Source organism: Anomaloglossus baeobatrachus, chromosome 4 (assembly GCF_048569485.1).
Source record: "Anomaloglossus baeobatrachus isolate aAnoBae1 chromosome 4, aAnoBae1.hap1, whole genome shotgun sequence".
NCBI classification, from domain to species: Eukaryota; Metazoa; Chordata; class Amphibia; order Anura; family Aromobatidae; genus Anomaloglossus; species Anomaloglossus baeobatrachus.
Window position 1 is genome coordinate 627,784,376 of NC_134356.1, and position 26,804 is coordinate 627,811,179.

The 26,804-nt window shown below is 50.0% G+C and overlaps 1 protein-coding gene across 2 annotated transcripts in view; it reads right to left on the reverse strand.

Moving 5' to 3' along the window:
- Positions 1–20,748: 20,748 nt before the first annotated feature.
- Positions 20,749–26,804, reverse strand: part of LOC142304195 (patatin-like phospholipase domain-containing protein 6) — a 104,313-nt gene continuing 98,257 nt past the window's right edge. For both annotated transcript variants that reach the window (XM_075346341.1, XM_075346342.1), the window contains exons 34-35: positions 22,706–22,767; positions 20,749–22,615 (exon numbers count right to left, since the gene is read on the reverse strand). In XM_075346341.1, coding sequence (XP_075202456.1) covers positions 22,556–22,615; positions 22,706–22,767 — 122 coding nt within the window. In that variant the 3' untranslated portion in view covers positions 20,749–22,555. The remainder of the gene's footprint in view (positions 22,616–22,705; positions 22,768–26,804) is intronic.

The window sequence follows — 26,804 nt, forward strand, 5'->3', positions numbered from 1 at the left end:
CACCCACCGAGGAGTTCACAGTCCTGGAGGCGGGAAAAGGAAGACAGAAGAACAGTTTGAGGAGTTGTAGAGTGAGGAAGTAGTAGTGGAGGAACTGACTGGCCGTGCAGGGAGAGACAGTTATCGCCAACCTACCGGGAGTGACCGCCACAGCCGTCTGTGGGACTCGTCCATCCAGCCGTTTGTTTTACCAGAGACTCCGTGTGCATTACTGGCTGAGTAAGTACCACCGTGCTGTCTGGCACTGCGCTGTCCAGCGACCCTGCACCCGGCCAGGCCCCGCAACCCACCTTCCGACCTCCACCACCGGGCCCCGGGACTACCAAAAACCCCCTACCCACGGAGGGGAGAAAACATCTCAGCTGCTCCCTGTCAACGCTCCCGGGATCCCCGTACAGAGAAGCAGTGGTGTCCCAACCTCACCACAAACCGTGGGTGGCGTCATGGACAATATCCCTACACCAAACCACCCCTTTCACTCACGGACGAGGAGTGCCGCTCGAGTCCCCGGGATCCGGCCCACCGCTCGAGCCACCGACCAAGCGAGCAGCAGCAGCAGCCGAACCCGAGCAGTGGGTAAGCGCAGCGTCCCCTCCCCACCCGCGACATTTCTTTCCCCATCTGTCTCTTTCTAGGTCTGTCTCTTTCCCAGGTCTGTCTCTTTCCCCAAGAAGAAAAAAACGAGTCTCAAATGCAATCACATATTTTTTTGCAAAATTTATCAAAAAAGTTTTTATTATTATTAGAATAGAAGGAATATTTTACAAACATTAAAAGCACAAGTACGGTCTCAAGCAAAAGGTCATGACCCGGGAATAACAGGTTCACACACCATGCTGCAGAAAAAACGTGCAAATTATGGGAAAATCATAAATCTCATGCCATTTTCACCATAAGCCGGGCTTTCAACTATATAAATATAAGTCTAGGGCTATTTAAATATTAAATGTGCAGAAAATAAATAAATATTGACCAGTAAGTCTAATTTTTCTAAATCTCTCTTGCACATATACAAGGGTTAATCCACCATTTTATTCTAGTTTATTCAGTCTGTTCTGTGGATATATATATGTGACGCCCTGGGCAAGCCAGGGGTCACAGGTCATCACACCACCACACCCTACACCCCAGTTAGGAACACCAAGGCTACCAAAATCCTTGTTGCCTTCCTCCAGGGGCTGATGTTCACACCAGGGGGTGGGCCAGGCGGTTGGCTCCGCCCACCGAGGAGTTCACAGCCCTGGAGGCGGGAAGAACCAAGCAGTTGAAGCCAGACTAGAGTCTGAGGAGGAGTAAACAGTGGAGTTGTAGTGAGAGAAAAGTGACAGTAGTAAAGCCTGAAGTTAGTCCGGGTGTGTGCCCCGGACAGTGACAGCAAGGTCAGCAGACGGCGGTGATAGTCTGCAGGGGGACTGCTCGGAGGTTGCTGGAAGGACCGCGGACGGGTAGTGGCCCGGCGGTCTGGAGCAGTATACGAAGAACAGTCAGCACCAGGGCAGGGGCCTTTCGGATCCCGGCAAGGCTAGGAGTCGCCATAATTTGCCAAATCAGCAACGCTGTGCCTTGCGGCACTGAGGTACTCACTCAGCCAGTAAACACGACACAGTTCTCAGTAAACAAACGGCTGGTTGGACGGGTCCCTCGGACGGTTCACGGTGCTGCGGTTCCCTGCAGTTAGCGGTGACGGTCTCTTCCCTGCACCTTTGAAATGTCTGTTTGGTAGTGATGGATTCCCACCGGTTACCCGCTCCCCGACTACAATCTGGGCCGGAGGAGCTCCACACTTTGCCAGCAGGCGCCGGCCCTGGGAAACTGGTGCCTTGGCGGTGTTTCCCCGTTGTGGTTGGACCTTTGCCGTCAATCAGGACTTGCTTGTTGGGAGACAGTCGTCCCCTTCACTAACGGATTTGGCAATTTACGGCGACTCCAAACCTTGCCGGGATCCGAAAGGCCCCTGCCCTGGTGCTGACTGCCCTTTGTATACTGCTCCAGACCCCCGGGCACACAGCCTCCGTGGTCCTTCCAGCAACCTCCAGACAGTCCCACTGCAGACCTTCACCGCCGTCTGCTGACCTTGCTGACTCCGTCTGGGCACACAGCCACAGACCAACTTCAGGCTTTCTGTCACTTCCACTGTTGTTTCACTTCACTCTAGCTCCCTCCTGAGCTACACTCTGTTGTTACTCCTTTCTAGCCCTCAGCTATACTTCAACTGCCTGGTTCTTCCTGCCTCCAGGGCTGTGAACTCCTAGGTGGGCGGACACCAGCCGCCTGGCTCCACCCCCTGGTGTGGACACCAGCCCCTGGAGGAAGGCAACAAGGATTTTTAGGTTAGCTGGTGTACCTGCAGGGAATGTGGGGTGTGTGTGGTGTTGTGACCTGTGACCCCTGGCTTGCCCAGGGCGTCACATAAGCAGTATGGATTAAACTACTAATTTACAGAGGATACTATTGCTCTCTGCCAAACACACAGGTGCATATTCACCTACAGACTAGCCTGAGGAAAGCAAAACAAAATGGTGGACATGGTGTCTCCTACACACACCTTGTGTGTGTGTAGGAGACAGCTTGCTGATTGTTAACACATGTTTGTGCATATATATGTCGCGGGCGGAGGAGGGGACGCCGCGCTCTCCCACTGCTCGGGTCCAGCTGCTGCGGCCTGCGGCTGCCGCTGCTCAGTGGCTCGAGCGATGGGCCGGATCCCGGGGACTCGAGCGGCGCTCCTCGCCCGTGAGTGAAAGGGGATTTTTGGGTGTGGGGATTGTTTATTGTCCGTGACGCCACCCACGGTTGTGGTGATTTGTTGGCACCACCGCTGCTCTGTATGGGGATCCCGGGAAGGATGGTATGGAGCAGCCAGTTGTTGTGTTGCCCCTCCGTGGGTAGGGGTTGGTGATCCCGGGGCCCAGTGATGAGGTGGGAGATGCAGGGCTTGGTGGGTGCAGGGACGCGGGGACAGCGCTGTGCCTTGCGGCACTGTGGTACTCACTCAGCCTGAGACGATGACACAGTTCTCGGTAAAACACACGGCTGGAAAGACGGTTCCCACGGACGGCTGCACTTGCTTTCCCCAGTAGGTGACGGTGACGGTCCCTCTGTCCTGCACCTAAATTGACAATGGTTGCGATGGGTTCCCACCGGTAACCCGCTCCCCGGCTTGGATATCAGCCGGAGGAGCCCTACTTTGCCCGCAGGCGCTGGCCCTGAGAAACTGGTGCCCTGGCGGTGGCGGTGTCTCTCCGTTGCGGTTGGACTGTTGCCTTCAATCGGGACTTGGTTGTTAGGAGACAGACGTCCCCTTCACTGACGGATTTGGCAAATTATGGCGACTCCTAGCCTTGCCGGGATCCGAAAGGCCCCTGCCCTGGTGCTGACTGTTCTTCGTATACTGCTCCAGACCGCCGGGCCACTACCCGTCCGCGGTCCTTCCAGCAACCTCCGAGCAGTCCCCCTGCAGACTATCACCGCCGTCTGCTGACCTTGCTGTCACTGTCCGGGGCACACACCCGGACCAACTTCAGGCTTTACTACTGTCACTTTTCTCTCACTACAACTCCACTGTTTACTCCTCCTCAGACTCTAGTCTGGCTTCAACTGCTTGGTTCTTCCCGCCTCCAGGGCTGTGAACTCCTCGGTGGGCGGAGCCAACCGCCTGGCCCACCCCCTGGTGTGAACATCAGCCCCTGGAGGAAGGCAACAAGGATTTTGGTAGCCTTGGTGCTCCTAACTGGGGTGTAGGGTGTGGTGGTGTGATGACCTGTGACCCCTGGCTTGCCCAGGGTGTCACATTCCCCCTTAGCAAAATGCAGACCGTCCGTGGGCTGCCCGTCCAACACCGGTTTTATTTTCTGAAAAATATATAAATGGTAAAACGGTAAACATAATACAAATTATCACATCATCCCACATCGGGAGGTTCGGTTCTTAAACGTTGCAAACGGTTTACGGTTACGGTCTCCGCTCTCTCCCACCCAAGCAACCTGGCCCTGATGCTGCCCCTAAAGCCCAGGCAGCACCCCTTTACCCAAGTCCAGCACAAGTTACCCGAGCGGGATCTGTCCTTCCCCTCCAGAGGGTAGCCACCGGATCCTGTGGTGGCTGGGCCCCAGCCTGCTCCGCTGAGGGCCCTCCCTCCAACCTGCCTCTCCGGAGGCGGCAACTGCGGAAACGGTAACGGTAAAACAACTTATTTACAAGCCACTAACGTCTGTGGTTGCCCTGCAAGTTCACGGGCTTGTCCATGGAAAGTCCTCCATGCAAAACTTTTTAAACGGTCCCCACGGGGACAACGTTGCCGGCAACGGCCGGTTTTCAAATCACGGTAGAATCAGGTTACTCCATCAGTTGATTACTTCATTTTCACTTTTTAAACTTTCAAACACAAAACTCAGTGGGGGTCCCAACGGGGACTGGACAACGGTGCTCCGCTGCCCTACTCCAAGTCGTCAGCTTCATCTGAGGGAGGGGGTGCAGAACTCACTCGGCTCACCTGGCTGCCAATCAATTTGGCATCTAGGGCGAACCACCCCCTCTCTCCACAGTGCCGGGTATACTGTACAATGTCACCCGGCATGAGGTTACGGCCGGGATGCTCCTCAGGCAGGTGGGCATTCACATCCCGCCGGGCTACAAACACTTCGGCCTCCAGGCCCGGTTCGTATATAAACCCATAGCCCCGGCGGACATCAAACCGCCTCACCTGCCCTTCGTACAGCGGGCCCCGGACCCGGAACGTTGCTTGACGGAGGCTCTCTTTCTCTCTAATTGCTCGGGCCACCAGCTCCGCCTTCTTCCTCTCTCTCACCGATCTCCAGGCCCAGCGGTACTGGCTCCCTGTCCCAATACGGCGCTGCTGCGAGCTCCGGCGCACGGGTCGGGCCCCGCGGGACATTCTGAACGTTGCCCACTGTCAGGGATCTGGGCGGCAAGTCCCGCGGTGTCTTGGCCTTGGGCGCCACCTTGCAGCGACAACCCGGCGCTACCTCAGCCGAGGTGTGGGGGATGGGCACAGGGGCTTTCCGCAGCTGGGCCTCCGGCTCGGAACGGTTCATCAGCTCCGGCTCGGGGATTTTCTCTGGAGACGCCTCTGGTGCGGTTTTTGGAGCCTTCCAGGGCAACACCTCCGGTCGACTACGGGCTCCGGCTACAGGTCGGCCCGCCTGGGCGGGGATGCTGGGTAGTGCTACCGGTTGCGGTGGTAGCAGGCCTAGTGGCGGGGTCACGGCCTCCGAGACGGGTGGCGAGGGAGGCAGCGGGGGGAGAGGGCTTGGACCGGGTCCCGCAGCCGCGATGACCGGCCCTTCAAGGGCATTGGGGCGTGGGTCACTCACCCTCCCTTCCTCCGCTTCCTCCTCGTGTCTCCGCACGGCTGCTATAACGTCCGCCATGTCGGTCTCCCACTCCTCCATGAGGAGCTGCATCCTGACCTGCAGCCGTTGGTAGAGCTGCGCGGTCCGGATCTCCACCCACGCCGCGGTTCCAGGCGCGGGGGCTACGGTGTCGCGGGACGGCATCCACATGCTGCTGGCGGCTTTTCCCAGGAACAAGATGTCTGCAGAGTCCTGGCGTCCCTGGTTTCATAGCTGCGCTCACATGCAGCCAGCCGCCATCGCGTCCCCCTTAGCTTCTTTACGGCCCCTCCTCTATTGGGGCGTGGTTTTGGCCTTCGCGCCTCTGCTACTCGAGAAGACGCTCGAGCGGGAACTTTTCGCGCCAAAGATGGCGACTTCCGAAATTTTTCAGCCGGATACCTCAGGCGGTCACAAGGCGCACCTCTACCCAACGGCAGAGCGGTAAGATCCTGTTCGTGACGCCAAGTTGTCGCGGGCAGAGGAGGGGACGCCGCGCTCTCCCAGCTTCTGCGGCCTGCTGCTGCCGCTGCTCGGTGGCTCAAGCGATGGGCCGGATCCCTGGGACTCGAGCGGCGCTCCTCGCCCGTGAGTGAAAGGGGGTTTTCGGGTGTGGGGATTGTGATGCTCTTGTATGTTATTAAATGTTGTTGAATGATAAGATTGAATCAACCGAAGAGGTTTATCAGATTGACACCGTGATTGAACCGGCCGTTGCCGGCAACTAGTCCCCGTGGGAACTTTCTGCAACCGTTGCGTAAGGAACTTCTTACGGACAAGCCCGAGAACTTGCAGGGCAACCACAAACTTAGTGGAGTGTAAATATATCTGTTGGCTTGATACCGTAACCGCCTCCGGAGAGGCTGATTTGGGAGGATGGGCCTGGAGGGAATGGATGGCCCAGGCCCGCCACTACCGTAACCGGTGGCGATCCTCCGAGGGTTCAGGGGTACCCCATGGACGTGGGTCCCCTGAAAGAGACCATACCCGCTCAGGCAATTTGGTTCTGGACTGGGGCAAGGGGTGCTGCCCACTTCTTAGGGGCAGCATCAGGGCCAGGTTGTTTGGGCGGGGGGAGAGCGGAAGCCGTTACCGTTTAATAAAAATTGACTACCGTTTAGTAACGTTAAAAGAAAGTGCCTCCCGTAAAGGGAAATTCATAAAGAATGCTTGTGTTTTATATGTGTTTTACCGTTTTCTATTTTTCTAGTTGTGAAAATAAAACCGGTGATGGACGAGCAGCCCGCGGACGGTCTGCGTTTAACCAAGGGGGAATGTGGTGCCCTGGACAAGCCAGGACATCATAGGTACTGCAACAACACACCCTACACCCCGGTTAGGAACATCAAGGTCAGACACAAATCCTTGTTGCCTTCCTTCAGGGGCTGATGTCCACACCAGGTGGGGCAGAGCCAGGCGGTTGGCTTCACCCACCGAGGAGTTCACAGTCCTGGAGGCGGGAAAAGGAAGACAGAAGAACAGTTTGAGGAGTTGTAGAGTGAGGAAGTAGTAGTGGAGGAACTGACTGGCCGTCCAGGGAGATACAGTTATCGCCAACCTACCGGGAGTGACCGCCGCAGCCGTCTGTGGGACTCGTCCATCAAGCCGTTTGTTTTACCAGAGACTCCGTGTCCATTACTGGCTGAGTAAGTACCACCGTGCCGTCTGGCACTGCGCTGTCCCGCGACCCTGCACCCAGCCAGGCCCCGCAACCCACCTTCCGACCTCCACCACCGGGCCCCGGGACTACCAAAAACCCCCTACCCACGGAGGGGAGAAAACATCTCAGCTGCTCTCTGTCAACGCTCCCGGGATCCCCGTACAGAGAAGCAGTGGTGTCCCAACCTCACCACAAACCGTGGGTGGCGTCATGGACAATATCCCTACACCAAACCACCCCTTTCACTCACGGACGAGGAGTGCCGCTCGAGTCCCCGGGATCCGGCCCACCGCTCGAGCCACCGACCGAGCGAGCAGCAGCCGAACCCGAGCAGTGGGTAAGCGCAGCGTCCCCTCCCCACCCGCGACATTTCTTTCCCCATCTGTCTCTTTCTAGGTCTGTCTCTTTCCCAGGTCTGTCTCTTTCCCCAAGAAGAAAAAAACGAGTCTCAAATGCAATCACATATTTTTTTGCAAAATTTATCAAAAAAGTTTTTATTATTATTAGAATAGAAGGAATATTTTACAAACATTAAAAGCACAAGTACGGTCTCAAGCAAAAGGTCATGACCCGGGAATAACAGGTTCACACACCATGCTGCAGAAAAAACGTGCAAATTATGGGAAAATCATAAATCTCATGCCATTTTCAACATAAGCCGGGCTTTCAACTATATAAATATAAGTCTAGGGCTATTTAAATATTAGATGTGCAGAAAATAAATAAATATTGACTAGTAAGTCTAATTTTTCTAAATCTCTCTTGCACATATACAAGGGTTAATCCACCATTTTATTCTAGTTTATTCAGTCTGTTCTGTGGATATATATATGTGACGCCCTGGGCAAGCCAGGGGTCACAGGTCATCACACCACCACACCCTACACCCCAGTTAGGAACACCAAGGCTACCAAAATCCTTGTTGCCTTCCGCCAGGGGCTGATGTTCACACCAGGGGGTGGGCCAGGCGGTTGGCTCCACCCACCGAGGAGTTCACAGCCCTGGAGGCGGGAAGAACCAAGCAGTTGAAGCCAGACTAGAGTCTGAGGAGGAGTAAACAGTGGAGTTGTAGTGAGAGAAAAGTGACAGTAGTAAAGCCTGAAGTTAGTCCGGGTGTGTGCCCCGGACAGTGACAGCAAGGTCAGCAGACGGCGGTGATAGTCTGCAGGGGGACTGCTCGGAGGTTGCTGGAAGGACCGCGGACGGGTAGTGGCCCGGCAGTCTGGAGCAGTATACGAAGAACAGTCAGCACCAGGGCAGGGGCCTTTCGGATCCCGGCAAGGCTAGGAGTCGCCATAATTTGCCAAATCTGTCAATGAAGGGGACGTCTGTCTCCTAACAACCAAGTCCCGATTGAAGGCAACAGTCCAACCGCAATGGAGAGACACCGCCACCGCCAGGGCACCAGTTTCTCAGGGCCAGCGCCTGCGGACAAAGTAGGGCTCCTCCGGCCGATATCCAAGCCGGGGAGCGGGTTACCGGTGGGAACCCATCGCAACCATTGTCAATTTAGGTGCAGGACAGAGGGACCGTCACCGTCACCTACTGGGGAAAGCAAGTGCAGCCGTCCGTGGGCACCGTCTTTCCAGCCGTGTGTTTTACAGAGAACTGTGTCATCGTCTCAGGCTGAGTGAGTACCACAGTGCCGCAAGGCACAGCGCTGCCCCCGCGTCCCTGCGCCCACCAAGCCCTGCATCTCCCACCTCATCACTGGGCCCCGGGATCACCAACCCCTACCCACGGAGGGGCAACACAACAACTGGCTGCTCCATACCATCCTTCCCGGGATCCCCATACAGAGCAGCGGTGGTGCCAACAAATCACCACAACCGTGGGTGGCGTCACGGACAATAAACAATCCCCACACCCGAAAACCCCCTTTCACTCACGGGCGAGGAGCGCCGCTCGAGTCCCCGGGATCCGGCCCATCGCTTGAGCCACCGAGCAGCGGCAGCAGCAGGCCGCAGCAGCCGGACCCGAGCAGTGGGAGAGCGCGGCGTCCCCTCCTCTGCCCGCGACAACTTGGCGTCACGAACAGGATCTTACCGCTCTGCCGTTGGGTAGAGGTGCGCCTTGTGACCGCCTGAGGTATCCGGCTGAAAAATTTCGGAAGTCGCCATCTTTGGCGCGAAAAGTTCCCGCTCGAGCGTCTTCTCGAGTAGCAGAGGCGCGAAGGCCAAAACCCCGCCCCAATAGAGGAAGGGCCGGAAAGAAGCTAAGGGGGACGCGATGGCGGCTGGCTGCATGTGAGCGCAGCTATGAAACCAGGGACGCCAGGACTCTGCAGACATCTTGTTCCTGGGAAAAGCCGCCAGCAGCATGTGGATGCCGTCCCGCGACACCGTAGCCCCCGCGCCTGGAACCGCGGTGTGGGTGGAGATCCGGACCGCGCAGCTCTACCAACGGCTGCAGGTCAGGATGCAGCTCCTCATGGAGGAGTGGGAGACCGACATGGCGGACGTTATAGCAGCCGTGCGGAGACACGAGGAGGAAGCGGAGGAAGGGAGGGTGAGTGACCCACGCCCCGATGCCCTTGAAGGGCCGGTCATCGCGGCTGCGGGACCCGGTCCAAGCCCTCTCCCCCCGCTGCCTCCCTCGCCACCCGTCTCGGAGGCCGTGACCCCGCCACTAGGCCTGCTACCACCGCAACCGGTAGCACTACCCAGCATCCCCGCCCAGGCGGGCCGACCTGTAGCCGGAGCCCGTAGTTGACCGGAGGTGTTGCCCTGGAAGGCTCCGAAAACCGTACCGGAGGCGTCTCCAGAGAAAATCCCCGAGCCGGAGCTGATGAACCGTTCCGAGCCGGAGGCCCAGCTGCGGAAAGCCCCTGTGCCCATCCCCCACACCTCGGCTGAGGTAGCGCCGGGTTGTCGCTGCAAGGTGGCGCCCAAGGCCAAGACACCGCGGGACTTGCCGCCCAGATCCCTGACAGTGGGCAACGTTCAGAATGTCCCGCGGGGCCCGACCCGTGCGCCGGAGCTCGCAGCAGCGCCGTATTGGGACAGGGAGCCAGTACCGCTGGGCCTGGAGATCGGTGAGAGAGAGAGGAAGAAGGCGGAGCTGGTGGCCCGAGCAATTAGAGAGAAAGAGAGCCTCCGTCAAGCAACGTTCCGGGTCCGGGGCCCGCTGTACGAAGGGCAGGTGAGGCGGTTTGATGTCCGCCGGGGCTATGGGTTTATATACGAACCGGGCCTGGAGGCCGAAGTGTTTGTAGCCCGGCGGGATGTGAATGCCCACCTGCCTGAGGAGCATCCCGGCCGTAACCTCATGCCGGGTGACATTGTACAGTATACCCGGCACTGTGGAGAGAGGGGGTGGTTCGCCCTAGATGCCAAATTGATTGGCAGCCAGGTGAGCCGAGTGAGTTCTGCACCCCCTCCCTCAGATGAAGCTGACGACTTGGAGTAGGGCAGCGGAGCACCGTTGTCCAGTCCCCGTTGGGACCCCCACTGAGTTTTGTGTTTGAAAGTTTAAAAAGTGAAAATGAAGTAATCAACTGATGGAGTAACCTGATTCTACCGTGATTTGAAAACCGGCCGTTGCCGGCACCGTTGTCCCCGTGGGGACCGTTTAAAAAGTTTTGCATGGAGGACTTTCCATGGACAAGCCCGTGAACTTGCAGGGCAACCACAGACGTTAGTGGCTTGTAAATAAGTTGTTTTACCGTTACCGTTTCCGCAGTTGCCGCCTCCGGAGAGGCAGGTTGGAGGGAGGGCCCTCAGCGGAGCAGGCTGGGGCCCAGCCACCACAGGAACCGGTGGCTACCCTCTGGAGGGGAAGGACAGATCCCGCTCGGGTAACTTGTGCTGGACTTGGGTAAAGGGGTGCTACCTGGGCTTTAGGGGCAGCATCAGGGCCAGGTTGCTTGGGTGGGAGAGAGCGGAGACCGTAACCGTAAACCGTTTGCAACGTTTAAGAACCGAACCTCCCGATGTGGGATGATGTGATAATTTGTATTATGTTTACCGTTTTACCATTTATATATTTTTCAGAAAATAAAACCGGTGTTGGACGGGCAGCCCACGGACGGTCTGCATTTTGCTAAGGGGGAATGTGACACCCTGGGCAAGCCAGGGGTCACAGGTCATCACACCACCACACCCTACACCCCAGTTAGGAACACCAAGGCTACCAAAATCCTTGTTGCCTTCCTCCAGGGGCTGATGTTCACACCAGGGGGTGGGCCAGGCGGTTGGCTCCGCCCACCGAGGAGTTCACAGCCCTGGAGGCGGGAAGAACCAAGCAGTTGAAGCCAGACTAGAGTCTGAGGAGGAGTAAACAGTGGAGTTGTAGTGAGAGAAAAGTGACAGTAGTAAAGCCTGAAGTTGGTCCGGGTGTGTGCCCCGGACAGTGACAGCAAGGTCAGCAGACGGCGGTGATAGTCTGCAGGGGGACTGCTCGGAGGTTGCTGGAAGGACCGCGGACGGGTAGTGGCCCGGCGGTCTGGAGCAGTATACGAAGAACAGTCAGCACCAGGGCAGGGGCCTTTCGGATCCCGGCAAGGCTAGGAGTCGCCATAATTTGCCAAATCCGTCAGTGAAGGGGACGTCTGTCTCCTAACAACCAAGTCCCGATTGAAGGCAACAGTCCAACCGCAACGGAGAGACACCGCCACCGCCAGGGCACCAGTTTCTCAGGGCCAGCGCCTGCGGGCAAAGTAGGGCTCCTCCGGCTGATATCCAAGCCGGGGAGCGGGTTACCGGTGGGAACCCATCGCAACCATTGTCAATTTAGGTGCAGGACAGAGGGACCGTCACCGTCACCTACTGGGGAAAGCAAGTGCAGCCGTCCGTGGGAACCGTCTTTCCAGCCGTGTGTTTTACCGAGAACTGTGTCATCCTCTCAGGCTGAGTGAGTACCACAGTGCCGCAAGGCACAGCGCTGTCCCCGCGTCCCTGCGCCCACCAAGCCCTGCATCTCCCACCTCATCACTGGGCCCCGGGATCACCAACCCCTACCCACGGAGGGGCAACACAACAACTGGCTGCTCCATACCATCCTTCCCGGGATCCCCATACAGAGCAGCGGTGGTGCCAACAAATCACCACAACCGTGGGTGGCGTCACGGACAATAAACAATCCCCACACCCAAAAACCCCCTTTCACTCACGGGCGAGGAGCGCCGCTCGAGTCCCCGGGATCCGGCCCATCGCTCGAGCCACCGAGCAGCGGCAGCCGCAGGCCGCAGCAGCCGGACCCGAGCAGTGGGAGAGCGCGGCGTCCCCTCCTCCGCCCGCGACATATATATGCACAAACATGTGTTAACAATCAGCAAGCTGTCTCCTACACACACACAAGGTGTGTGTAGGAGACACCATGTCCACCATTTTGTTTTGCTTTCCTCAGGCTAGTCTGTAGGTGAATATGCACCTGTGTGTTTGGCAGAGAGCAATAGTATCCTCTGTAAATTAGTAGTTTAATCCATACTGCTTATGTGACGCCCTGGGCAAGCCAGGGGTCACAGGTCACAACACCACACACACCCCACATTCCCTGCAGGTACACCAGCTAACCTAAAAATCCTTGTTGCCTTCCTCCAGGGGCTGGTGTCCACACCAGGGGGTGGAGCCAGGCGGTTGGTGTCCGCCCACCTAGGAGTTCACAGCCCTGGAGGCAGGAAGAACCAGGCAGTTGAAGTCTAGCTGAGGGCTAGAAAGGAGTAACAACAGAGTGTAGCTCAGGAGGGAGCTAGAGTGAAGTGAAACAACAGTGGAAGTGACAGAAAGCCTGAAGTTGGTCTGTGGCTGTGTGCCAAGACGGAGTCAGCAAGGTCAGCAGACAGCGGTGAAGGTCTGCAGTGGGACTGTCTGGAGGTTGCTGGAAGGACCACGGAGGCTGTGTGCCCGGGGGTCTGGAGCAGTATACAAAGGGCAGTCAGCACCAGGGCAGGGGCCTTTCGGATCCCGGCAAGGCTTGGAGTCGCCGTTAAATGCCAAATCCGTTAGTGAAGGGGACGACTGTCTCCCAACAAGCAAGTCCTGATTGACGGCAAAGGTCCAACCACAACGGGGAAACACCGCCACCGCCAAGGCACCAGTTTCCCAGGGCCGGCGCCTGCGGGCAAAGTGTGGAGCTCCTCCGGCCCAGATTGTAGTCGGGGAGCGGGTAACCGGTGGGAATCCATCGCTACCAAACAGACATTTCAAAGGTGCAGGGAAGAGACCGTCACCGCTAACTGCAGGGAACAGCAGCACCGTGAACTGTCCGAGGGACCCGTCCAACCAGCCATTTGTTTACCGAGAACTGTGTCGTGTTTACTGGCTGAGTGAGTACCTCAGTGCCGCAAGGCACAGCGCTGCCCCTGCGCCCCTGCACCTCACTGGGCCCCGGGATCACCAACCCCTACCCACGGAGGGACAACACAACAACTGGCTGCTCCGCCTCACCATCCCCGGGACCCCCATATAGAGCAGCGGTGGTGTACACTCAATCACCACAACCGTGGGTGGCGTCACGGACAATAGACTTTATTTCCCCACAACACCAACCCCTTTTCACTCACGGGCGAGGAGTGCCGCTCGAGAACCCCCGGGATCCGGCCTACAGCTCGAGCCACCACTGAGCAGCAGCGGCCGGACCCGAGCAGTGGGGGTCAGCGTAGTGTGCTGACACCCTCCTCCCCGCCCGCGACACTTACTGCCATTTAAATATGAATGGAAAGTAAGAGGTTACTCCTTGCTTGACTGTCATCATTTACAGGGAAAACTCTTATGCAAAAGATCACACACATGTAAGTGCTCCACTATAACAGTCTTACTGAAAGTACAATAGAGCTCCTCAAATGAGGGCTTGTGGATCAGCAGTCCATATTAAGCCCAGTTTCCTAGCCCACAGCATGTTTAAGCTCATGGAATAGGTCGATATTTACCCATATTAATCATGCAGCCTTTGGATGTGACCTCATTTGCCTCCAATGCACATTTCGCATTCACAGCTTCATCAGGGAATGGCACCTCTTTCCCCGTCTGACTGACCGTCTCTTTGTCTGTCTCTTTCCCTGTCTGCCTGTCTCTGTCTGTCTCTTTCCTTGTCTGTCTCTATTTCTCTGTCTCTTTCCCCGTCTGTCTCTATCAAAGTCTGTGTCTTTCCCCATCTATCTTTGTCTGTCTCTCTGGCTGTCTCCTCCTTCCCTGTCTGCCTGTCTCTGTCCCTGTCTGCATGTTTGTCTGTCTCTTTCCCCGTCTGTCTCTTTCCCCGTCTGTCTCTTTAACCGTCTGTCTCTGTCTGTCTCTATCCCCGTCTGTCTCTGTCTCTTTAACCGTCTGTCTCTGTCTGTCTCTTTCCCCGTCTGTCTCTGTCTGTCTCTTTAACCGTCTGTCTCTTTCCCCGTCTGTCTCTGTCTCTTTCCCCGTCTGTCTCTGTCTGTCTCTTTCCCCGTCTGTCTCTGTCTGTCTCTTTTTCCGTCTGTCTCTGTCTGTCTCTTTCCCCGTCTGTCTGTCTCTTTCACCGTCTATCTCTGTCTGTCTCTTTCACCGTCTGTCTCTGTCTCTTTCACCGTCTGTCTCTTTCCCTGTCTGTCTCTGTCTCTTTTCCCTATGGGGAGATAAGGTATGCACACCAGTGACTATGTAAGGGGAATACATGAAATAGCAGAAACTGCTGTGTGAATACTGACTTGAAAAATCCAATAGCTATATGTAAGAGTGAAAATGTGAAAAATGGAATCTGCATTACTGCCATGAACATATGAATCAAGAGAAATTTAGCTACTGAATTGATCAATGCAATAGAGCCCCAACACTACGCCAAAGTATTTCTCTACGTTGTGGTCCCTAGCTTGTGTGTGTCCTCTCATGCAGTTAAAAAACTTACCGTGTATGGGAAGCTGAGACCCAAGCTATTTATGCGTATGGTATGGATTGGCGATAGGTGTGGTTGGGGAGGGTTCACAAACGAAAAACTACTAACAAATAAGGAATAACGTTTGGAACACCATTCTAAGTCTGAACTGGGTGCAAAAACCTAAAAAAACATTATCTCCCCATAGTGATGTTTTTTTAGGTTTTTGCACCCAGTTCAGACTTAGAATGGTGTTCCAAACGTTATTCCTTATCTGTCTCTTTTCCCGTATGTCTCTGTCTGTCTCTTTCCCAGTCTGTCTGTCTCTTTCCCCGTCTGTCTCTATTTGTCTCTTTCACCCTCTGTCTCTGTTTGTCTCTTTCACCGTCTGTCTCTGTCTGTCTCTTTCACCGTCTGTCTCTGTCTGTCTCTTTCCAGGTCTGTCTCTCTGTCTCTGTCTGTCTGTCTCTCTCTGTCCGTCTCCCCACCGACATCTTATTACCTCACATATAAGCTTCTTATACTATAAATGTCTTTTGTTCCTATAGGAACCAATCACAGCTCCTACTAATAACCTGTAGTTCCAGGTTCCATTTACTTTAATGGAGGCATGTTTTTTGGAGAGTAACTGTAAAGCGTGGGGTTAAAATTTCCTGTCAAAACATAGTCTACGACGTTCCCTGGGTCACATGAGGTGTCTGTGCAAAATTTCGTGATTGTAAATGCGACGGTGCGGATACACTTTTCGTTTCACTTTTTCCCCATTATGTAGATAGGAGCAAAATTGATTGGTAAATTGGAACGCGCGGGGTTAAAATTTAGCCTCACAACATAGCCTATGACGCTCTCGGGGTTCAGACGTGTGAGTGTGCAAAATTTTGTGGCTGTAGCTGCGACGGTGCAGATGCCAATCCCGGACACACACACACACACACACACACACACACATACATACATACACACATACACACACATACACACACATACACATATTCAGCTTTATATATTAGATAGATTACGGTCAGTCTGGCTCGTACAATCCCATCATTATATTTCGTCATGTTACTCTTTATCTGGTTCTGGTGTAATGAAAACATCGGAATTAATATCCCTTTGGTGATACAATAAGAACAACAAATGTAATAGGCCTCTGGTGAAACAGCAGAAAGCACCTAAACATCCCCTATTGATTCTGACTGCTTTGTACAGGACATTTGGAAAGAGAAAATGTTTTCCGGACCCTCCTGTACATTTTGGGAGAATTGGTACACGTGATTTAAAGGGTTATTCCTCTCTTTAGAAGTTATCACAAGAAGTGAATGAATCCATTCAATTGAATTCATCTTCAATTATAAAAAAAATGTTTGAATTCTCCAGAATTTGAATTTTTTTTTGCCTTTCACTTTACGAGAACTGATTAAATGTCAACACAAATATACTCACCTCATAGCTCACCTTTCCCATCACTGCCTCTCGCCATCCAGTGCTCCGTTCTTCCTCTCGTGTCTTCTAATACGATCGGCACTAGGCACCGAATAGGCTCCAGACATCATGATCAGCACCTTTATATAAGTAAGCGTGTTGCCCTCTGAAGACATTCATTGTGATGTCATAACATGCGTCATGACCTCTGGGGCCTAATTGTTGGAAGAAGCCCAGCACTAAGAGAAGATAGAATCTGCCAAATTCTAATCATGGCACATTCGCTCATCTATAGTTATCACCCATTTATTGCATAGGTCATAACTTGTTGATTGGTAGGAGTTAGGGGTACTTTGCACGTTACGACATCGCTACTGCGATAACGTCGGGGTCAAATCGAAAGTGACGCACATCCAGCGCCAGTAACGATGTCGCAACGTGTAAAGCCTAGATGCGCCGATAAACGATCGCAAAAGCGTCGTAAATCGGCGATCTGTGTAGCGTCGGTCATTTCCATATTTTCGGAACGACCGGTGTTACGATGTTGTTCCTCGTTCCTGTGGCAGCACACATCGCTGTGTGTGAAGCCGCAGGAGCTAGGAACATCTTACCTGCGTCCCGCCGGCTATGTGGAAGGAAGGAGGTAAACATCTCGCTCATCTCCGCCCCTCCGCTCCTATTGGCCGCCTGTTGTGTGACGCCGCTATGACGCCGCATGACCCTCTTAGGAAGGAGGCGGGTCGCCGGCCAGAGCGACGTCGCAGTGCAGGTGAGTGCATGTGAAGCTAGCGTAGCGATAATGTTCGCTACGGCAGCTATCGCTAGATATCGCATGTGCGATGGGGGCGGGTACTATCGCGCTCGGCATCGCTAGCATCGGCTAGCGATGTTGCAGCGTGCAAAGTACCCCTTAGTCTACACAGAACTTAATCCAATAGTTTAACTTGACTGCAGAGGCATGTGTGAATACTCCAGAAGAAGGTTTATGCTCCAGCATATGCAAAATTAAAATAAAAAAGACCATTCGGAATTAGAGATGCAAAGATATGAGCCTCATACCATGGCTGACATGCACCATCTGGTGATGATGGGTGATTCATGAACGATCCTAAACAAGGAGTCGGCCCCCTGCTTTGAACGATAGAGAGACAGATAGAGACAGACAGGAAAAAGACAGACAGACAAGGAAAGAGACAGACAAAGAGAGAGAGACAGACAAACTGGGAGATAAACAGAGAGAGACAGAGACAGACAGACACAGGGAAAGACAGACAGAGAGGGAAAGAGACAGACCAGGAAAGATACAGACAGACAGAGACAGACAGACAGACAGACAGTGAAAGAGACAGACAAAGAGACAGACACAGACAAAGAGACAGTGAAAGAGAGACAGGGAAAGAGACAGACAGGGAAAGAGATAGAGAGACAATGAAAGAGATAGAGAGACAAACAGGGAAAAAGACAGACAAGGAAAGAGACAGACAGACAAAGATAGAGAGAAACAGACAGAGACTGAGAGAGAAAAAGAGAGACAGTTACTATCCCGGGCAATGCCGGGTGCTACAGCTAGTATTGTATATTTCTTAAGTCATGGGACATGAAAATTATATATATTTTCTCCTGTCCCACTTTGTAGAAATCCAACACATATCAATTTATTTTAATTAAATGTGTATAATTTTTTTGTAATGTGAATTGCTACATACTCGTACCCTGGGTGGTTTAAAAGACGGATTAATCTCCTGGGCTGGGAAACTCATCAGTTTGTGTCACACAGAGTGTGTCACACAAAACTTGCCGACTGTCATTAGAAGCTGTTCACATTGCAGATTCTGACATTTCACTCAATGGTTTCTGATCTACACAGGCAGACTAGGGCATCGACCAGCTGTGTCCTCATTCATAGACAGGCTAGCAAGAGTTAACCTCTGCTAGCATGTTTGTTAGGCTTCTGGGATCACATGTTATAAGGAAGCCAATCACCTCTGCTCCTCTCATACTTAGGTTGGAGGAGATCTTCCATCCATGCTGACTATAGTTTCTGCTGTGTTGATCTGTGTGCTGCGGTGTCCCAGATTTTCTGGAGAGAGAGTAGCCTGTGCTTGGTGTTGTTGTGAAGTTCACCCATCGTCTTGTTGGTTCCACTTTGCTCTTGTTTTCCTTATTTTCCTCCTAATCCCTTGTTGTCTTATACCTCGTACTGTGTGACAAAGTTTTAATTTCCCCTGTTTGTCTATTTGTTTGGGTTAAATCACACTCATGTACTGTCCCCCTCCCCCTTCCCCGGAGAGGGGGTCTAAGATTAGGGCTGGTCAGGAACAGGGCTGAGAAAGAGACTCAGACATTCCCATCTGAATGCTCTGGAAAAATATGATTGGTTGCTATGGACAAAAAAATACAGTCTTTTAGTCAATTTGTTAAATTTGCTCCATTTACTTATTTGGGGAGATTAATGAAACTGTCCACACTGAAAACCTTCTATAATGTGTATATATATATATATATATATATATATATATATATATATATATATATATATATATATATATATATATAGTCTATAAAGGGATTTCTTTCACTGGATATGAAAGTCTCCTCCCACCAGGCCATATGTAGTATATCTGCCCATAACAGCCAATCACAGTGAAGCTTTAATTCCTAGTAAGGCTCTTAAAAAAAGAAAGCTTCACAGTAATTGGTTGTTATGGGCAGATATACTGCATATGGCCTGGTGGGAGGAGACTTTCATATCCAGTGAAAGAAATCCCTTTATAGACTCCATAGTGTGGTACAGTCGGTACATCGACGACCTACTGTTTGTGTGGTCAGCCGACATATCAATCAAACCCAATTTTGCAGGTTTTTTTTTTTAACAATAATGATATAAATTTAAGATTTTTTTTGGATATATGTCCTCTTTGGATATCCTGTTGTCAGGAAATTCAGCCAATAATAGTGTAGACACCTCTATACAGAAAGGAAACATCAGGTAATACATTACTTTTGTCAAATAGCAGTCAACCTCATCACACATTTGCCCAAAACAAGAGAGTGGAAATATATATTGCAAATAAAAACATCTATAAAATAAGGTGCTTTATTAACTGTGATGCGGACCATGCCTGTTGTGAATACATTTTCCAGTTTGGGGCTCCCTCTTGTGGTCAGTGCTGGTGGTGCAGTTGATGTGTGGAATGAAAGCCACACACCTGTGGAGGACTGGCAATCAGGGTCAGATTGGGCTATTTAACTGAGTAGATATCTCTTGTTACTTGCCGTTGGTCAATTTCTCCTGTGTGTTAAGGACATTCTGTAACCAGAACCCCTCTCAGATAAGTGGTCTTTGTACCTCTACTGTTTGTTTTCCACTTTCTTGTTGTTTTTTTCTACTTTAATACTAAGGCTTGATTCCTATTTTGTCTGTGTGGAGTTCTTGATGGAATGGGATCATTCTCTGCTTGGAGTATCTGTATGTCTGTATACTATATATATATATTAGGTCTGCAGTCCGTTAAGTTTCCAGCCACTCTGTTACCTTTGTCGGATTCTGCATTTTTTGATCCTCCTCAGTCCCTGAATCATAATTTATTGTATTGAATGTCTTTGATGCAAGCTCTACGATATGTAGATTACAGTTCTCATAAAATCAAAAAACGGATAGCTGAACATATTTCTGACATAAATAGTGGCAATTAATCATACTCAGGGGCCTCGAGACATTTTGTCACAACACCTAAAAGGTAGCCTGACCACTTTCTTCTTTTTTGCCAAGGGAAGAGTTAATGGGTGGACACTGGCTCAAAACCTTGCTTTAAAAGGGAACCAATCACCAGGCTTTTCCTATATAACCTAAAGCCAGTGCTATACTGGCACTATCAGGCTGATTCTATACATACCTGTAGTAGTCAGCTCCAATGTATAGGTTTTGAAATCAAAAAAAGTAAACTTTAAAAAATTAGCTGCTTGTTGAGTGACAGTTGCACTGGAGCAGATAATATATTCATAGTTATCCCCGCCCTCTGTTAGAATTAGCATAAGCATTATACAAACTATTCACTTTGTCTGTGGCAGGACCTGTGTGAGGTCATACCCATGTGACCAGAAGGGGCGTGGCCTCGGCCACCAAAGCTGGATACCGGGTCACATGGGTATGACCTCACACAGGTCCTTCCACAGACAAAGTGAATCATTTGTATAATGCTTATGCTAATTCTAAAAGGGGGAGGGGATAACTATGAATATATTATCTGCTCCAGTGCAACTGTCACTCAACAAGCAGCTAATTTTATAAAGTTTACTTTTTTGGATTTCAAAACCTAAACATCTGAGCTGACCACTACAGGTATGTATAGAATCAGCCTGATAGTGCCAGTATAGCACTGGCTTTAGCTTATATACGAAAATCCTGATGATTGGTTCCCTCTAAGAAAAACATATTGGACTCTTACCACTAAAAATAAAATATACAGAAGCAATGAACTATAGAAATGATCTTTATTACATCTATTAACATTGTTTCTCTTTTCACTGTAAGCACTAACCTGGAGCTATAGTTTCCTTTTTCTCCCCTCCCCCCACCCTCTTCCCTTTCTTCATTTCTTCATATACAATTTATATTTCTTTAGTTTATAAATACAAATACATATTATTAATTCTATAAACAGTCCTTAGTCAATAGTAAAAATGCAGAAATATCTATACAATACATATATGAATCATGCACAAGTTATGTATAATTCATATTTAACTCTATTTAAAGGGAACCTGTAACCAGATTTTTCCCTTATAAGCTGTGACCACCACCAGTGATCTGTTATATACAGCATTCCAGAAATTGTATATAAGAGCTCAGGCCGCTCTGTATAACGTAAAAGAGGCCTTAATACTCAACTAGGGGGTGGTCTGGTCCAATGGGGGTTGTTGCTCTCGGTCCAGCGCCTTCTCCATCTTGTGCAGATCAATGTGCGCCTGCGCAGGACCGCAATGCCAGCCTGTGTGGATGATGCAGGACGCGTCATCTACACTGGGTTGGGAAGAAGGAGGTCGGTGATCGCAGCACAGAGGAGGCACCGGACCTGCGACCAGCGACATCCATCGGACCGGACCGCCCTCTAGGTGAGTAAAATAAAAGGTGGTGGCAGCAGCTTATAGGGGACAAATCTGGTGACAGGTTCCCTTTAAGTACTGAATTCTCTTTTCTTCTTTTGAAACATGTTTTTGTTTAAAGCTAATTAATCACATTGATTGGTAGCTTACTTGTATAAATAAGTCACTCATATATTAAATAGTATCCTATAAATAAGGATGCTTTTTTGCAGCAGAAATGCATCAGGACAATGTTGACATAAACTGTGGCTCTACAAGTTTTTAACTATGTTTAAATAAAGAAGAAGGTAATTTTTAACTTTGTATTGGGGAGTGCCGATAATCTTCTATTTTTTCCTATAAAAGTTTCCAAAAATCTGGCCCATGTCTATAAGTCAATTTTCCTACAAAAATGAGATGCCTCCTGCATTACCGGAAACGACGCCAAATCTTCTGGGTCACATTGCAACCTCCCAAAATTCATGAAGGTTGATTGTTCTCTAGCACGAAAAATGGGGAGTGAAGGAATGGAAACAATGTTATGAGGGTGTGGCCTCTGTGCATGGCTATGGCAAAACCATTTCTTGCAACACGTTGGAAACCATTTATCTCCAAGGTCACAACGTTGATAACTTCACAAAAAGAATATACCTGTACTGAATGAAATTCGAGCAAGGAAGGGGTTAATGTCTTCAGGCCTGGTGAATCTCACAGTAAGGGTGCATTCAGAGGGGTAAGGGTGCATGAACTGTCCAGCGGGTCTCTTGACCTGATTGATTTGTATGAAGCAGTTACACTCAGGTGGTGAAACCCGCCACATTGTGGTCCACTACTGAATGGATTTTTACATATATAAATAAACATACAGTATATATATATACACATATATATATATATATATATATATATATATATATATATATATATATATATATATATATATATATACATATATAGATAGATATATATCGTGTAGTAGTTCTCATGAAAGAACCAGAACAAAAAACTGATGAAGGGTGTTACTAAACTGGGTGGACACAGTAGAAGCTTTTACTTATTATGATGCTATGAATTTTGCTATTTGCTATTGTGTAGAAAATGCCTAAATTTTTTTTAACAGAACACCTATTTTCATGAAGCCTATAAATAAAAAAAACACCCCTCACAATCGCCGAAGAGAATTAGATATCATCCAGTTGTGTAATTGTTATTCTCCCTGGCTGCAATCAAAAACCTCTAAAGTAGAGTGAGGGCCACACTAACGATGAGGAAGACCTGATCCAAAACCTGGTTTAATCTTTAATGACTTCTCTTCATCCTGATGAGTAAAAGAGAAAAAAAAAGTCAAATTGGTGAACATTTAGGAACAACCTGCCCCAAATTTGTAGATAAACAGGAAAGTGCTTACTGTCTCACAGGCTTCGCTTCTGTACGTGGTATCAGGTTTGTCTCCGCTTAGCAGACATTCCTCTACAAAAATAAATATGAATTTTAAAGAAAGTTCCACCCAAACTAAATTTCTTACATTGCTTAAACTAATTTTGACCACCCAAAAGTGAAGGAGTGGTCTTAGCAAAGAAAAGATCCACCTAGTCCCTTCTGATCTAAGTCAGTGATCTTGGAGGTGTTACCCAAAGATCACATTTTTTATCAAACTTCCCCATCTGCTAAGTGCCATTTATAATATCCAGATATGAGGCAGGTAGGCCCTTAAGCTCCCTTAGGCATCAGGTATGACTACTTCCCCAGCACCCTTTGGTCTCGCCATAGCAATGGGAAGAGGTGTTCAGATTCCTAACTCAGAATAGACAAGCATATTAATGTATATATAATGAAAAGTGTGATAAGAATTTGCCCTGTGCTAGGTGACTGAAGAGAAAGGGAGTAGTTAAGTTGTGGGACTAGCCCACAGGGGGAGGAGCCAGAAACTAGGGAATAGGCCTGACTCCATCTTAGGCCCCCTTCACATGTCCATGATAAAAATGCATGTTTTTAACAGTCTGTGTTGAAGGTACTTATGGCCATCCATGTGCCGTGATTTTAGCATATACAGTATGTCTTTAGGGGGAGCTGGCAGGGCATGTGCCCCGGGCGCAAGTGTCAGGGGGGCGCAGTCAGACTGACTGATACGGGCGGCGGTCCGAGGCTTCTCCCGGCGGTAGCATATGCCGCCGACCGGGACCGGGAGCTAGTTGTTTCTCACCCTGCTGCAGTGCGCCGGCTGACTGTGATGCATTGGTATGCCTGGATGTGATGCAAGTGCCGGGCCGCCGGCACTTCCGTGTCAGGACACGTGAGCAACGTGATCCGGTCAGCTGATCACGCTGCTGACGTCACACGGCGGCCCTGTAAAGGCGCGGTGTTGTCCCTGCCCGCCGGCACTTCCGTGTCAGGACACGTGAGCAGCGTGATCCGGTCAGCTGGTCACGCTGCTGACGTCACACGGCGGCCCTGCAAAGGCGCGGCATTGGTTCAAAGTGCTCCAGTGGAGCTGAAGATTTTGTGTAATTAGGGGAAGGGGGAAGATTAGTGATGGGTGTGGAGTGGACACAAAATGGGGAGATGGATTTAAGTTAAGGACACAATAGGAGAAGCAAGGAAGGGGGAGATGAAGTAGGATATACATGAGGAAACAGTGTGAGTGGGGGATGGGGGCAAGCTCAGTTTGTGTGCAGTATGGATAGTAGAGGGATGAATTTAAGGATACAATATGAGAAGCAAGGAAGGGGGAGATGAAGTAGGATATGTATAAGGAAACTGAGTGGATGATGGGGCAGGTATGGGGAGCAGAAAGGGAGAAATTTGAGTACAGAGTACAAGGAGCAAGATGGGTGTGGACAGTATGAGGGGGGGTAATTGGAGGACACAGTATGGAGAGCAAGGGGGAAGGTATACAGACAGTATGGAGAGCAAGGCGGATGAGTATGGAAACAGTATGAGAAGCGGGGGGGGATGTATGAGCCAACAGCAAGAAGTGACTGTATGCTGAGAAGGGGGAGTGTGATGAGCAGATGAGCAAATACAGTATAAGACGACACAGTGTGAGAGTTTCAGTGCCTTGGATTTCACGATATCTTCTTCAAGTTTGCATACATGTGGTCATATTCCGACTAGACGTGTGGCCTCGCACAGTAAAAATTAATTGAGCAAGACCAGGCATGTCTAGTTGGAATGTGGCCAGAAGTATAGAAATCACATATTTGTGCTCACATGACCGATCACTCTTGCCACTAGCAAGGGAGAATCCAACAAGAGTGTAGTGCTGTGCATGTGTTTTGATCATTCAGAAGCCTTCAGTCACCTGAAGCAGTGTTCCCCAACTCCAGTCCTCAGGAGCCACCAACAGTTCATGCTTTCAAGATTTCCTTAGTGATGCACAGGTGATACTTTAATCGCCTGCACAGGTAATTATTTCAACACTTGTGCAACACTAAGGAAATTCTCAAAACGTGCACTGTTCGAGGGACTTGAAGACTGGAGTTGGGAAACTCTGACCTAGAGTGACTGCAGACTTTCATCTCTAACCTGGACAAGCACTTTAATAATAAAATGAAACACAGTTGCATGTCAGTCTTAGCAGCTTGCAATATACTCACTGTCAGGATTCAGCTCTGCTTGTCATCATATGGCTACTTCATACATATGGTCACGTGACAACTACCTTTTTTGACTGCCTCTCTCAGTTGAACATTGAGATCCTATATATATATTATATACATACATACTATACTCTATTATACTATATGATGTGTATAATATAAATATATTGACACCTTTTGTTTACTGGACAGGGGATAAAATTGTTCTGCTACCAATAGTGATGTTAAAGAAACCATCAGGAGCAAAATTCCGAAAAAGAGCAAAGGTGAAAGAAAAACAAGACCAACAATTTTCATCATCAATGTCATCATGGCTGAATAAAAAACAGGAAGATATAATAGTTATGTGTATACAACTAACTATTTTTAACAGACCTTGTGAGGGCTTTTTGTAGTTATAATAATTTGACTCTTGACTTGAAGCTGTTTCTTATTTTATGTTTGCTTTATTTTAGTTGAAACCAGAGAAAATTTGAGTGTTAATAGAAACTCTGAGCATGAAAATCAAGAAGGTGGTGGAGCATGAAACAAGATTGCAGATGCCACTACAGATGAACCCACTGAAGATCACTTGTCAGATTTAGGCTAAGTTCACACATCCTGTGTTTTCAATCCGTCAGGTCCGTCAGCAACGGATCAGTCATTTTCAAGATGTCAACTGATGCAACTGATGTGTTTTTCACAGGATTCCTTTCACAGGAATCCTGTGAAAAAACGGATCAGTTGCGTCCGTTACATCCGCTGTGCGTCCGTTTTTTGACGGATCAGTCATGATCCGTCTGTGTTTGGGACAGCCCAGTGGGCGTGCCAAGCATGCTGGGCATGCTCAGTAGAGCATGACGGAATCCTGCGCTGGATTCCGTTGTAAGACGGATTACGACGGAATCCAGCACCATAGACATGCATTACAAGCTTGACGGATGGCGACGGATTCCTGCGCGGCGCGTTAATTTTGACGGCCCGAAAAACGTTACATTCTGCGTTGCTCCCCGCTCGGCGGTCAGTCAAAAACGACGGACCGCGACGCAGCGGATGCAACGCAGGGTCATCAGTCGCAATCCGTCGCTAATAGAAGTCTATGGGGAAATACAGGATTCCTGCAAAATATTTTGCAGGATACCGTAATTCCCCAAGGCGACGGATTGTGACTGATGCAAAACACAGGATGTGTGAACTTAGCCTTAGACACCCTGCAATGTTGTAGCAGTACAACACATTCTCTAGAGGAGGAGCTGAATCCTATTTCATCGTCTTCTCATGGTGAGTCTCATTTTGACATTGACTGCTATGACCCAGGAACATGGCCAGGCAAATTTTCAGATGCACAAAGGTGCTTTGTTACCAGCATGAGGACAAAAGCAATGTATGAACCTGATGTAACTAATAGTTTAAGGGATGGAAGAAAACTCACAATAAATTGGTTTTATAAACAGCTGCCAAATGGACAGAAAGTGTGCCGGTCTTGGCTAGAATATAGCCAGTGAAAAAATGCCATATACTGCATACCATGCAGAATGTTTTCCAATTTAGAACCAAAACTCTCAGTTTTTTGTCAAAGGAGGAAGGTTTGACACAATGGAAAAAATTAAGCGACAGAATTCCCGAACATGAAAATTCATTACACCACAAAATGTGTTTCTGTTCATGGAAAACACTTGAGGCCTCATTAGGTAAAGCTGGCATTGACAAAGCACTTCAAGACTTTCTTATGATGATATCATAAAATCTTTTGCAGCACAAAAAGCTCGTAAAATTAAATTTTAGACAATTCTGTTGTAGAACATATTATTTTTTATGCCACAAAACAACCTCACAGGTATAAAGTCAGTTTTAGTCATACCCATTGACTTGTTTAGTTTCATATAAGTTATTGTTTTGTTAAATTACTGTATATACATGTAGAGTGTA